Below are 13,476 nucleotides of genomic sequence, written 5' to 3'. Positions count from 1 at the left end.
TATCTTAACAAGCTGCTTGTGTCCGTTAAATTCCTGTTTTCACTCACTTCCACACAGTTACTCTTCATATTCCACAACATTATTCCTGCTTTTAGTGTGGTTCACTTTTACTGTAGTTATTTCACTGTAGCGCAGCCTACAGGATTAGGGTTTTTGTTAGATTAAAGCAGTGTTTCTTAAAGTGTGGGGCAGGGCCCACTGGTAGGGGACAGAGACAAGACGGGAGGGCGGTGACAAAGTTGACGTCACAACTGCACGTTTATTTTCTCTTTTTGAACTTGGTGTTATTTGAGTGTTGGTGTTAGTTCAGTAGAACCAAGTGGGGCTTGGAAACTGACCAAAAAAGTTTGGGATTCACTGGATTGAAAGAGAAAATTGGGTTAAAGGGTTAAATGTTCTGCTCTAGTACCCTCAGTGTTCTGCGGAAGGTCAAAGGTCAAGTGCCTCTGCTAGTGTCTGTCTGAGATCCAATTACTTCTCCTCGCAACTACAGTCGAGGCCAAACTCCCCCGTCAGAAAGTTTTAATTAGACTAATTTGGTGAGGATTATGGCTTCATCCAGACACTGGTGCTGCAGCACCATCAGATTACTGCACTCAAACACCCACAGGCTGAGTGGAAGAGATAACGTGACTCAGTGTTGTTATAGTGAACGTGAGCCGATTCACACTTTTGGCACCGACGCAGACAGGAACACAGATGTTTAGACAACATTCACGCACCGATGCTTTTCTGGGTAACACAGATTCAAATCTGAAGGAAACAAAACCCTCAGAGCAAATCAAGACATCACACAGATGAATCGTGGATTTATGTGGAAGTTACTCACCAAGAGATGGTGGGGGGCGGGGAACTAAACACGCTGCAGTTCATGGTCACGTTACCCTCCAGTATCACAGGGTAGGTTTGGAAGTCTCTTGTCAGGATCTGAGGCGCTGTATCTGTGGGTTAGTGGTGATATACAGGTAGATTTGAAGCTGAGCTGAAAATGTTTGGAAAATAGACCCAGCAGGTGGCAGTGATGAACCCAAAAGGCTGCAGGAAAATGTGATGCAAGAAACTCGTGTTTTTAACCTTCTTTGACTCCATTTTGACATCACAAATATCTGGCGACTCCAGAGACATTTTTGTCTTTTATCTAGAATTAGTTTTCGATCACGTTTGTTGTAGTGAGGCGCAAATACAGTGAAAGTAAAAGAGTTGATTATAATTTTGTGGGGAGTTCTTAATCATTATTTTAAAAACTAAAAATTACTTGAAAAAATATTTTTATCATTAATTTATTCATTAATGTTTTGTTTTAATAATTTCCTAAATATTTTTAGCAACCACATTTGAAATCCAAATGACCCCACATGGGGTCACGACCCCAAGGTTGAAAAACACAGCCCTAAGCCCTGTTTCCAAACCCAAATCAGAGGGAAAGTTTAAATATATGTGTAACTGAGCCTTTTCTTTTACATATTTTTATAAACATTTACGCTGTCACACCAATAACGCAATTCTTTATTTTCTTTAAATTGTCCATATTTCACTCTTACTAATATTTTTTTATTATATTCAGTTATGACTTATCAGAAAACACTAATTGTTGAACTCCTCTTGTAGCAAAACTTAGTGAGAAATACAGAAAAGAACCAATTTACACCATTTATGAGGGTTAACCAAAAAATTTGAATATCTTAATATAATTTTGGCCAATAATGACACAGGCAAAATCCTAAAAGTACCGTGCAGAACTCAACAATTTATTACTGTTTCAAGAAAAGTGCTGTTAATAGGCCCAGGCTCTGGGAGAATAGTGTTCCTTTGTATTTTTGAATGATTCTGAGTAGTTTCTCAGACTATGAAAGAAAAAACAATTTAACCAGAAATGCTGTTTAAACTGACATTCTAAAAACCTAGTTTTCTTCTAGGTTTTGTAAAAGGACAGAATAATAATACAATTAACTAATTATTATCTTATTTCTATAATAAACAGCAGATTCTGGTCAGACTTGAGCTTAAGGAAAAGCCTTCATTACTTCATTCATGCTTACAGGCAATTCAAATGAAGCCAATGAAGCCCCTATTACGTTAAGACCGATGAGGGTCAGTCTCCATCTGTTCTGGTTACCATTTAATGAAGCACTGAGGCACAGGCTTCCAGCAGGACAATCAGTACCAACCATTCTAAGAAAAACAAGCCCAGTGCCTGGATTCACTGTCAAAAAAAAAGTGGCTGGCTGTTTAATCGACCAGTGACCGCGTCCTTGTTCAGAGTGTCTTAGCTGAGATACTCACTCATTATCATGATGTTAACATTGGCCATAACACTGCCGTGACTGTTGGAGGCTTCACACTGATAAACACCACTGTCCTCCGCTGTGGCCCGGTGAAGAATCATGGTGTCGTCCAGCACTCGCCTGTTACTGCCTGGGTCATCTGACCCAAACACAGAGGGATTTAGAACAAAAAAAAAACAACACTGACACTGGAACCAATTACTGCAATGAGTACAATCGATAACTTTAACTGTAGAATAAGTTGACTTGGGTTTTAACTGTTGTTTGATGTTAACAAGATCTTTGAGGGAAAAAAAGGTTCAGCTTTGAAAAACGTTATTTGTTAAAATTCCATGTTTTTTATAGGCTGAGTAATCTGTAGCCTGGCTTGGCATCAGAGGATGGCTGCCTGACTGTGGTGTGTCGAGAAAGCACCAAAATCAAAACACACACAAAGTTATATATTATTATTATTATCAATTGTGTTGAGTGTTTTAATTTTTGTTTTTAGCATACTCTGCTCTTACTGCTGCTAACATGGCCGACACATAAACATAAATATTCCTACGGTGGTCACCTTGGATACGTTCTCCATTCCTCCTCCATGTTATGTCTGGCGGTGGTTTTCCACTCACTGAGCACTTGACGTGAACATCAGACCCAATCACAGCGAGCTGGCTCTGAGGAGGCTCTGTCAGCCACTTCGGCGGCTCTGGGAGACATTAAGGAGAGCTATGTTGACTTGGACAAAACAACTGCCCTCCCTGTGTCAGCAGCTTTCCCCTCGGAAGCACAGACAAATGCTTCAGAGAGACGTGCATACGGTATATCATTAGGCCCTGATGTGGATTTACCTTCCACTATTACATCAAAGTAGTGCACGGCCTCTCCTGCAGGGTTTTTGGCCGTGCACATATATTTCCCCTGGTCGCTCTCCTGCACAGCAGGGATGGTTAACAGCTTTCCAAAGTTGTTGAACTTCTTCCTTGGAGACAGCTCTTCTCCCAGTTTCCTCCACGTAACTGTTGGATTGGGACTGCGGTGTGACACAACAGAAACGTGTAATGAGCTGAAGAAACGAGGACATTTTACTACGAGAGATTAGAGAGTAGGAGATTTGTACGCACAAGCCCTGAGGTATACACTCAAGCTGCAGGTCCGCTCCCTTCAACAGCACTTTCTCTGACTGAACGCCAGAGGGCAGCAGCAGGCCGGGTTTTCTCACTGGGTGATCTTCAACTGCGCCACAGAGAGGAGTCTATTCATTTTATTTAATTGTTAAAATATTTATATATAAATAATGAATTAATCTAATCCATTATTAAATTTAGTTTACAGGTGCTTTTTAACAAGCAGTTTTACAAAGTTGTGTGTCCACTTTGTGCGACCGTGTATTGAATTATATTGCGAAATGTTGATTCTGGTTTGATCACTCACTGGCATCACTGCTGTCTGCAGTCTCATTGTCAGAGTTCACTGAAAAGAAAAAAGAAAACCAAACAACGTTAGAAAAACACTGGTAGCGTTGGCGCTCCTTCCTCTCATCTTTCAGTACAGACTTCCTCGGACTGAACATGACAGAACTAGCCTTTAGTACTCGGTATGCAGTGAAGGGATTCTTTAAATATACTAATAAATTAACCTGAAGTAACACCTGCTACAGCTGGCCCTGCTCTGGACACGTAGCACGTGTGTCATACTACACCTACAGCTCTGGACAATAACAGCCATGGCAGTTTTCTGGGCAATGGTGCGTATTCTGGAGAAGGCGACAAAGCAGCAGTAATCAGGGCGGCTGTCTTTCCTCAAGGCATAGGAGAAGTACAGGTTGCCGTTGACGTCCATGGAAACCCTCTCATCTTGCTCAATGTGCTGGAGACCTGGAAGAAAAGATATCAACAATAAAACCTTACCAAGACTGATTTACTCACAAATATATCTATTTGGCTGTATCAAAAGTCAAAAGTCAACCAAATCAAATATCTGAGTGATGTCATCATGACTCAGGTGTGTGATCATAACCACTACATCAAGTAGCCTCACACACAACACATTAAAGGATGCCCTAATGCCCCAAAGCAGTGGGTCTCAAACGATCAATCCCTGTGAACCGCACTTCAGCACGGTCTTTTAGGTGTGACCGAATTATTTTTTTTGTTTTTGTTTTGGTGTGCTTCATGCTGCAATTTATTTATTTTTGTTTTTTGTTTTGGTGTGCTTCATGCTGCAGCTGTGCTTTATGGCCTAAAATGTTAGGTCATTTTAACCTGAGTAATACTAAATGGAAAAGCTCTGAATCAGACATCTGCAAACTATGGCCCGTGGGCCACATACAGCCCGCTGGGCTTTCTAATATGGCTGCCAAAGTCAGCCCTTCTATGTCCTACGTTACAGAAAATTGACTGTAATTTCAGTGGATGCCGTTAGATGGCAGCAGACATCAAATGTGTCACATTTAATTTAAAGTTTTAGGTGTAATCGTGTACTTTGTTCATATTATATTGCTCAACATTCTACATCCAAGCGATACTCAACCACCCACCAGTCAATTTGTGAACCTCATTTTGAGCCACAAAGTTTGCCCACCTCTTTTCTAAATTCTTCTTCCTGACTAACTCTTTGGCCGATGCCATCCAGTAAAGTACTGTTTTTGTAGAGGCAGTAAAAGATTCACCACCAACGGTGCCTCGCTGTAAACTGGACACTAGTTGAATTAAAGGTATTGTTTAGTCTCACAACCAACGTCTGGGTCACAGCCCACCACGCTGCCCTGTAGAAACCTTTGTATGGTATGGAGCCAGTGTGTTCACTGGATCGGTTTCATTCTCTTCTGTGTAATTTAGGATGGAGCTTCAACACAGTACACACCAGGTCGTTCTAAGTTAAGCATGGGAGGATAATTCTGTAATGACATCATGGATAGATTGAAATGAAAGTTAATTTTATTTTAATATTTTTTGGCATCATAAAAAAAAAAACACTTTTTGAAAATCTTGAGAGGAACAAGAACAGGAGTCTGTGAACTGAAGAAGCCTTTGGAACGAAGGGGGAAATAATCTTCTTTAATATTCAGACAGGTTTACGTGTGTGTGTGTGTGTGTGTGTGGATCTCTATTCCTGAGGGTATTCCTAATTACTGCTGTCCTCATAGTTCCTATTATCTACACTGTGCATTGTCGTAACATGACACATCCAGTCAGATCACAATAATTTTACCACACACTAGGAAAGACAGACACCGGTGTGAGTCCACCTTAGTTTGACACAAATTCCTTGTGGGCCAAATAATCGTGTTTATATATGCAGTACATATAAAAGTACATTTATTGTGTGGCCACTGTACTACAGCTGTACTGACAAGGATCTCACCAACATCCACCTGAGTGGGTCAGTGTTTCTGAGATTAAAAATGACACTTCTTCTTCTGACACTAATCCTTCAATCTTCAGGTTTTGTAATTTTCTTAACCTGTCAGCCTTATATATTTTGCCCTACAGGTTTGTAGCGGAGTGGAAAGAGTTGTGTGTCAGAGTTTAATCTAACACTTTGTGTAAACTCCGTTCATCACCCTGGATGTCTTTGAGAAGAGGCCGTTCTCAAAGATAGATAAGTCCTCTCTACAACAACAGTGAGTTCTTCTTTTACCAATAGTCATCCAGTAGATCTGTCGTGGTGGCACGCCCTCTGGAGGAGTGCAGTGCAAGACGATGGGTTCTCCTTCCTGAACGATTAATGGGTCGATCTCTTCCTTTGGAAACTTGGGATTAGCTATTCAAAAAAAAAAAAAATTAAATCCACTGGAAACACAACAGGACCTGAGCATTTTTGCATGTGGTCAATGATACTTACCGGCAACTATCAGTTGGATCTCCTCTGTCATTGCAGTTCCTAATTTGTTAGAGGCGTAGCATCTGTATTTACCCTGGAAGTGGATCAGGTTTTTATAGCTGAGCACCATCTTTCCATCGGTGCGATCAGAATCACTGGTGGTCATGTGGGGGGGCTCAAAGTCTTTGCCGTCTTTGGTCCATCTGTATCTGTCACAGCCACGAGAATGTGATCAGTATTTGGACAAAGATGCTTTTTGTAACATTTCATTTTTGTGACATTGATTTTTTTTTTTCAATCTCTACAATATGGCTCTGTGTTGATGCCACTTACTCAGGGGGTGGGTTGCCCTTTGCTTCACACCTGATTGTGATAAAATTGTCAAATGGAAGTGCGATGATGGGACCTGATGTGTGATTTATTATGGTCGGAGGCTGCTCCACTATAAGGTCAAGAAAGAAACACCACACAAAAAACACTTGTTATGAGGTTGAACATATTTGTTGTTCTTAGTCTCTATTCCGCCCCTGATTTATATATATATACAGTATGTTGTGTGCCAATAATGTAGAACACCATAGACAATTAAGGGGTTCTTGAACAGACAGAGAGCTTAAACAGCAGACCAGGAGTACAAAGCAAATACTTCAAACTCTAAACAAAGAAACCTGAACGGCTGAAGCTCAAACAATTTACTTTAAGCGAGGGATTGTTATTGTTGAAACTTAAGCTATCAACATTTATATTCAGGCATGGAAGAAGGCTGAGGATGAGGACGAAGGTCATTTTACAAACTAACTGTTACAGTCAGGCTAATTCCTCCAGAGAACTGTGTTCACATAACAGACTTAAATCCTACAGGAAAAGTGCTCTTTTATTACGCGCTATACGGCATTTTATGTTTTACCCTAAAGGACACAAAAGACGTAAACAATCCTAGTGTCAAAACTTAAAGTGCAAAATTTCTGAAAATGTTATGATTAATAGGTGATTCATTGTGAGTTACTACCTTCCAGAGGGATACTGAGGCCCACTGCTCTGTAGGTCAGGGCCAGGAGCAGAGCCAGCTGCAGGGTCCCCGTCAGCCTCATCCCCCTTGCACTAGTTAGTGACAGCAGTGGTCAGTAAAGTGCGGTGATCAGCTGGTGTTACTTGAAACTGGTGAGACACAGAGGACCAGGAAGAGATAAAAACAGCAGGGTTAGAAAATTACCTGGTAAACAGCCATGGGCCTAAGCAGACCTATAGAAACCATTGAGGACCACTGTGAGAGGTGGACAGTACCTACCAGAGAGCTACGGCTCCTAACCCCTTAAACCAGTGGTTCTTAATTATCTGTCCTGCACCCCTTTGGGGACAGAAATGTTTTCACTCACCCCTTACCCAACAAACACCCCTGAACTACATGAAATGCTATTGAGAACACAATATTTAATCTGTACAAACCACTGTATGAGTTGCTGCCACCTAGTGACTGGAGGCTTGTTATCAGTCAAGCATTACAGCAGTGGTACACCTATGTCCAGCGTGCCATATTCCATTAGAAGCCCCTCACCCCTCACCCCTGCCCCACTATTTGAGAAGTACTGCCTTAAACGGAGGGGCCGACCAGATACGGGTCACCTGTACTATGTGAGAGAGCTGGTACCTCAGTACCTGGGATCTAACAACTGTCAGGTGATGGTATGGTTTCTACCGCATGCCTTCTACAAACTTGGCGCCGGTACACATGCTGAGGCTGTGTCTGCTATACAATCTCCAGATCTATGCAGGCCGACGATAAATTGGTCCAAGTCCGACTGTATTTCACGGCTTAGTTCTCACGGGGCAGTGAAGATTGAAGCAGCACAGGCAGTGCCAAACAGGTTCACCTTCCAGCTTATCGTGCTATCAGGGAGAGTGGAAGCAGTGAAGTCCTGCAGTCTGACTCTGTGCTTAAAATACCAGAGTGGCAAAGAACAACAGAGTGAATATCACAGAGTACATTTTAGATTACAGTAGAACTGGTTCCACAAACCAGGAGAATACACAGGTATTACTGCATATTCAACATGCATGAACAGTAGTCCACTGAATAAATGTGCTACCTTAGATTTCCATGACAGCTTTCTGTGGAGCTGTAAACTGTTGACTTCCGTGTGGAACACACTTTTGCAGATACTCACACAACACAGAGAAATGTATGACCTCATCTGCAAACCCAATATTCTTAGGAGATTTTGTAATTAAATGTCATTAAATACTAGAGTGAAAAAATATTTTAAAATGTAATTTTTATGTTATTTTATTATCTTTAATGTTTTAATTTTAGAAATAATTTTAGTTTGATTTCAATTTGATTAACCCTGGGCCCAGTAGCAGGACAGGTTTTATATTAACAATAAACTGGACATAAGGAAATAAACCCTTGTGTCTGCTGGGCTTTATAATCCAGCGTGTAACCTGTAATTTCTGTTGATGCCACTAAAAGTCTAGACCAAAGTCTAGGTTTATTCTTGAACTTTTTTTTTTTACATTATTTCATCAATCATTTTCCATCCAACCAATACTGAACTGAACTGCCAGTCACATTTTAAAGCTCCGTGGGCCAACCATTTTTCCCACCCCACCCCTTGGCCTAGAGGCTTGGCAGGGTTGGCTTATGACAAGATTGTTTTGAAAACCCTGATGTGTGAAATGCATATCACAGAACATTACAACTGTTAATACTGTTATATCCCAGAACTGACATCTCGACTCTCAGCTTGGCTGAACTGAGAAGACCCCGAGTTTGAACAACTGAGCAAAACAATGCATCACAAAGCTGTGATTTTTACCATTTTTGTCAGTAAAAGGAAATGAAAATCAGGCAACCACCACATTGTAGTTTTTACATCCTTTGCTCTTAAATACAATAAAACAGTAGAGGGACCCCCACACTTATAGAGAGGGGGAGCAGGGACCCCTGAGTATTGCAAATGTGCAAGGTACAGTTAAAAGGATGGCCAGGTTACTGACGTGTCTTGGTACTGATACCAAAGCTACGTCAACGTTTTCCATCAACATGAGAATCATCAGTCATTCAAGTTAAATTATAATCTTATAGTAAACAAAAAGGATGCTATCAGTGCCACTCTAATGTATGAACAACGCTGTTCCTACAATACTCATGTAGTGACATACTTAAATTTAAAAGCCCCTGCAGTACCTCTGCAGGTCCAGTAGGGGTTTAAAACCCTCGTGGAAAACTTCTTTATTTAAAGTAAAAATGTACAAATACTGTTTTTACAACAGTATCTTATGATGGTGGCTTTCAGATGGACCTTGAATAGTTGATTTAGCTAATCACTATAGTGGCCTGTTGGCCAGTAGTAGTACTACAACACACTACTGAAAAAAGACTAAAAAAGTCAGATCAGTTTGGGCCTGCTGCAAGACCTGAGACCAATGCAAGACGTGCATTAAAGACTTTAAACAACAACTCAGAATATTAAGATTGAAATCTAGAGTTAAAATGTAAACAATGTAACCTTAGTAAACTAGGTCTTTGAAGAAAACCCAACTTCAAGACATGCAACATTCCTTCACCAGCCGGTAATCCAGTGCCTGGTGCACAGCTCAGTGTTTTGGCAGTTTTTGGAATATTCACACACACGCTTTAATGGAAGGTCAAACAAAGCCAGCGCAACAAAACTCAGCACAAACTCAGGTGCAGTCACTACATAAACAGCCAACAAAGCATTTGTTTTGGTAGGCTCAGCTCAGTTCCCTGAACACATGGCAGATTACAGCCACAGATATGTAGAGATTACATTTGCCACGGCACGGAGAGAGTGTGACTACTGCACGCCTAATCTTTGCCAACACACACCGCATGTAGTTTCTAAACTGCATTCCTGTGACTTAAACTTAAATCAACAAACACCAGGTCCAGAAACCAATCCTTAATGTAGAAGAGTAACCTCTTTATTTTAGCCAATACTTACAACTTCCTTCATGTCAGTTCCATCTCTAGCAGAGTTTTGAGGCAGCTGCACAAGAAAAGTCAAAGAAAAGGTTCAGAAATCATTCCAACAACTCTTTCAGAGCCATCACTCTGTCATGTCCTTCCTCCACAACCTCACGTTTAGGTGCACAGACACGCCTCCCTGCCCACCCCTCCACTCAGCCGGCTAAAGAAGCGACAGGGAAACTCGGGGAAGTGACATATGTCTCTAAAGCCTCTCACTTGCTCTCTCATGGCAGATCGCCTCTGTAAGTCTCTGGGACAAAGCCGGCACTGCAGGGCTTCTGGGTGAACATTAAAGACTGGGCGGAGAGGAAGTACAGGCTTCTACCATCTCTCTTTCTTTTTCTCTTCCCTTTATTATCTCTAACATTGTGGGTTTTTTTCTTCCATCCTGCCCTCTACAAACCTGGCACAGACATTTACCACACACCTCTCTCAGTTATATCGATGCAATGTGTTTTAGCTCCGCTGAAAAGTGTGGCAAGTCATTTTATCTCAGAGACGTGGAGCTTTTCTCTAAGTGTACCTTCATTTAAATGCATTGCTTCAGGGTCCTGATATAGATACAGAGGCCTGGGGGGAAAATGGCTGAAATAGTCCAGCAGTTTTTAATGGAAGGACATTCATTCAGCTTTATTTCTTTTTGAATGTGTTCCTATTGTGCGAGCCGTCTCTTATCAGAGTTATTCATTCTATTCTGAATTCCTCCATAGGCTGTTCCATCAACCCAATTGCCACTTTTATGTGCAGTTATTCAGCGTTATATATTTGTAATCCTCTCAATAGGACTTGTTTAATATTGAGCATGAAGGCAGCAACCTCTACTATAGGTAGTTTTAGAGACACATTTACCGCTTTTGTCCATTTCCTAGAGCAATTAGAGGGCTAATGAACAGAAGTCGTGTTGGCAGTCATCAGTAGGATCATCCAATAAGCATAAAATGAGTTGACATTCATATCAACGCGGAACCTCGATATATGAACGTACAAGTTTAGATGACGTCAGCCAATGAAATGGCGTTTACTGGAGTTATTATGGCCTACTTTTGGATAATGCTCCAAAAAAATCTATTCAGGTACAATAAATGAAATACTAACTGAAGTATATAAGTTGCTATGCAAGAAACAAAGCCATTTCTGAAGCGCTAAGTCACTCGGACTTCAGCCCAAAGTCACAAACAGAGCAGAAAAACTCAAAAACCACTCAGCAGTAGAGTGTAGTCAAAAGTACCACAGGTGACAGGGTCTTATTTCAACACACAGGAAACAAATGGCCCTCGAGGAACAGTCAAACACAGACGCAGGTTTACTCACTGACAAGTGATGTAAATACTGGGTCATCTGCATAAAGGAATAGAGTAAGGCGAGATCTATAGCTGTAACGTGATCAAACAAGCGAGGGGGGCGCTGTGTAAACATACACACCCAGTCAGCACTTTTTGTACATTTTTACCCTTTATGTTGATATGGAAAGGGGTTAGAGCACAGGCAGCTCACCACCTTTTACTCTTGTCAAAGGGGGACAGAGGGGGACAGAGGGGGACAGAGCAACTGCAGGGACTGCATACGAAAGCTAGCGAGTATCAAATGATCCTTTTTGTGGTGACTACACTGATTTGTAACTTTATATCCTTTACTTATTGGATATAAATATGTATGGCTGGATGGATGGACGGATGGTTGGGTGGGTTGATGGATGGATGGAAGGATGGTTGGGTGGGTTGATGGATGGATGGATGGATAGATGGATGGATGGTTCATGATTAGATGAGGTGAGAAGCACAAAGCTTGTTGTTACCCAGGTTATCACACTTCACTGCAGTGACTAACAGAAAAGCAGCTCCGCCCCCTTTCTTTGTCACAGTGCATTTCCTCCTTTGCCTCTGGGGTTTTTTTTGGATAATTACAAGACGTTTATTTTTGTTTGTCTGCCTGCCTGTCTGTCTGCATCCAACGCTAACAAATGCACAGTAATTACAACATACCTTTCACAACAAACTGTCAAAACCTTCACTGCCACATAATTAGCCAGATAAGATCACACTTAGATCATTTGTGTGTGAATTCTCTCATACAATACCGAAGAAACTGAACATACACATGGGCAAATTAAAAAAGAAAGCCTTGGGGGAAAAAAAGTAACCTTCTTCCAACCTAATACATTCCGGTGTTAAATAATTTTTAAAGCAACATACAGTAAGTGTCACGAGTGTCACATAACCCTATGGCATTCCAGAACAATGACACATGTCTACATTGCTTGACTATCTGACATAGTGACCCGCTGAAAGTCAACGGTTTCGGTACGACTTCCTTTTTTCATGTTTTATTGCATTGCACCTTTAATGAAGATTCACAGCCTTTCAGTTCACAGACTCCCAGGAGTGTGGATCTAAGCAAATGAACTCATTTCACTTGGTTGTTTTTCTCCGAGGCGCCGTGTCACTTCTTCTGTACCGTAAGAGTCTTCTTCACTGCAGAACTGACAAGTCCAGTTTCCTAGATCCACACTCCTGTCGCTGCAGGAACCAGGTTTCGATGTTGAGTGCATGAAGTTATGTGACCTTGTAGCTGAATTTGGAGAACCGGATATGAAGTCTAAATGCGACACAAAAGCTTTAATTATAACCTTACTGAACAAGCAGCCTGACATATTTGTGAGGTGAACCCTTCGATGGCTGGGTTACATGTCACTAACATGAATTATTGACTGCCTTTTATGGGACATGGGTCCCACATACCATTGATGCAGGACTGCATACATTTGTATGAGTGTATACTGTAATGGATTTAATAGTAATGTGACAGAGCAGAATAAAACATGGAACACACCTGGACCGCATGGGAAAATGTTGTTGGCATCAACAACAGTGTAGAACAAACAGAGAGGACGCCTTCAAACAATTAGTTATAGTGACACTTGAGTCAAATGCAGGTCAAGTAAAATGAAACCTAAATTCAGCCAAAATAAATAAGTTATATTCATGCTGGTGGATTTCCCACGAGAATTTTCTTCCCGTATTTCCATTACAGTAGAGTAAAGTGGACAAACTGATTTAAACCCAGTTTGGACCACTTTTTATCTCGCTTAAAGGTAAACATAAATATTTAACGCAAAGACATTACAAAAATCCCAGTCCACATTAATTATGTACTGTGTTTAGTTTAAATTACAGGTTTGACCAAAAGTTCTGAGACTCTGAGTCTCTGTTCACAGTCATCCACAACATCGTTACACAAATCATCATGTAGGTGTTGACTCACGTCACATCAGCGCTCTCATCCATGTCTCCTGAAGTTAAACAGTCCATAGCAACACAACATGTCTTTAACCACAAATTTGAGCACATTGCTGTAAAAAGTAAAAAAGAAAAGTTCCGCACCTTTCAGGTCAGA

The 13,476-nt window shown here is 41.1% G+C and overlaps 1 protein-coding gene across 1 annotated transcript in view; it reads right to left on the bottom strand.

The window, feature by feature from the left end:
• Nucleotides 1-13,476, bottom strand: part of chl1a (cell adhesion molecule L1-like a) — a 50,936-nt gene that overhangs the window by 24,903 nt on the left and 12,557 nt on the right. Inside the window, exons 2-12 of the mRNA XM_017035971.2 lie at nucleotides 7,102-7,250; nucleotides 6,426-6,534; nucleotides 6,114-6,301; nucleotides 5,910-6,032; nucleotides 3,974-4,144; nucleotides 3,702-3,740; nucleotides 3,392-3,503; nucleotides 3,119-3,300; nucleotides 2,842-2,976; nucleotides 2,284-2,424; nucleotides 830-941 (exon numbers count right to left, since the gene is read on the bottom strand). Coding sequence (XP_016891460.1) covers nucleotides 830-941; nucleotides 2,284-2,424; nucleotides 2,842-2,976; nucleotides 3,119-3,300; nucleotides 3,392-3,503; nucleotides 3,702-3,740; nucleotides 3,974-4,144; nucleotides 5,910-6,032; nucleotides 6,114-6,301; nucleotides 6,426-6,534; nucleotides 7,102-7,183 — 1,394 coding nt within the window. The 5' untranslated portion in view covers nucleotides 7,184-7,250. The remainder of the gene's footprint in view (nucleotides 1-829; nucleotides 942-2,283; nucleotides 2,425-2,841; nucleotides 2,977-3,118; nucleotides 3,301-3,391; nucleotides 3,504-3,701; nucleotides 3,741-3,973; nucleotides 4,145-5,909; nucleotides 6,033-6,113; nucleotides 6,302-6,425; nucleotides 6,535-7,101; nucleotides 7,251-13,476) is intronic.

Source organism: Cynoglossus semilaevis, chromosome 10 (assembly GCF_000523025.1).
Source record: "Cynoglossus semilaevis isolate Cse_v1.0 chromosome 10, Cse_v1.0, whole genome shotgun sequence".
NCBI classification, from domain to species: domain Eukaryota; kingdom Metazoa; phylum Chordata; class Actinopteri; order Pleuronectiformes; family Cynoglossidae; genus Cynoglossus; species Cynoglossus semilaevis.
This window is presented reverse-complemented; position numbering and strand designations above follow the sequence as displayed.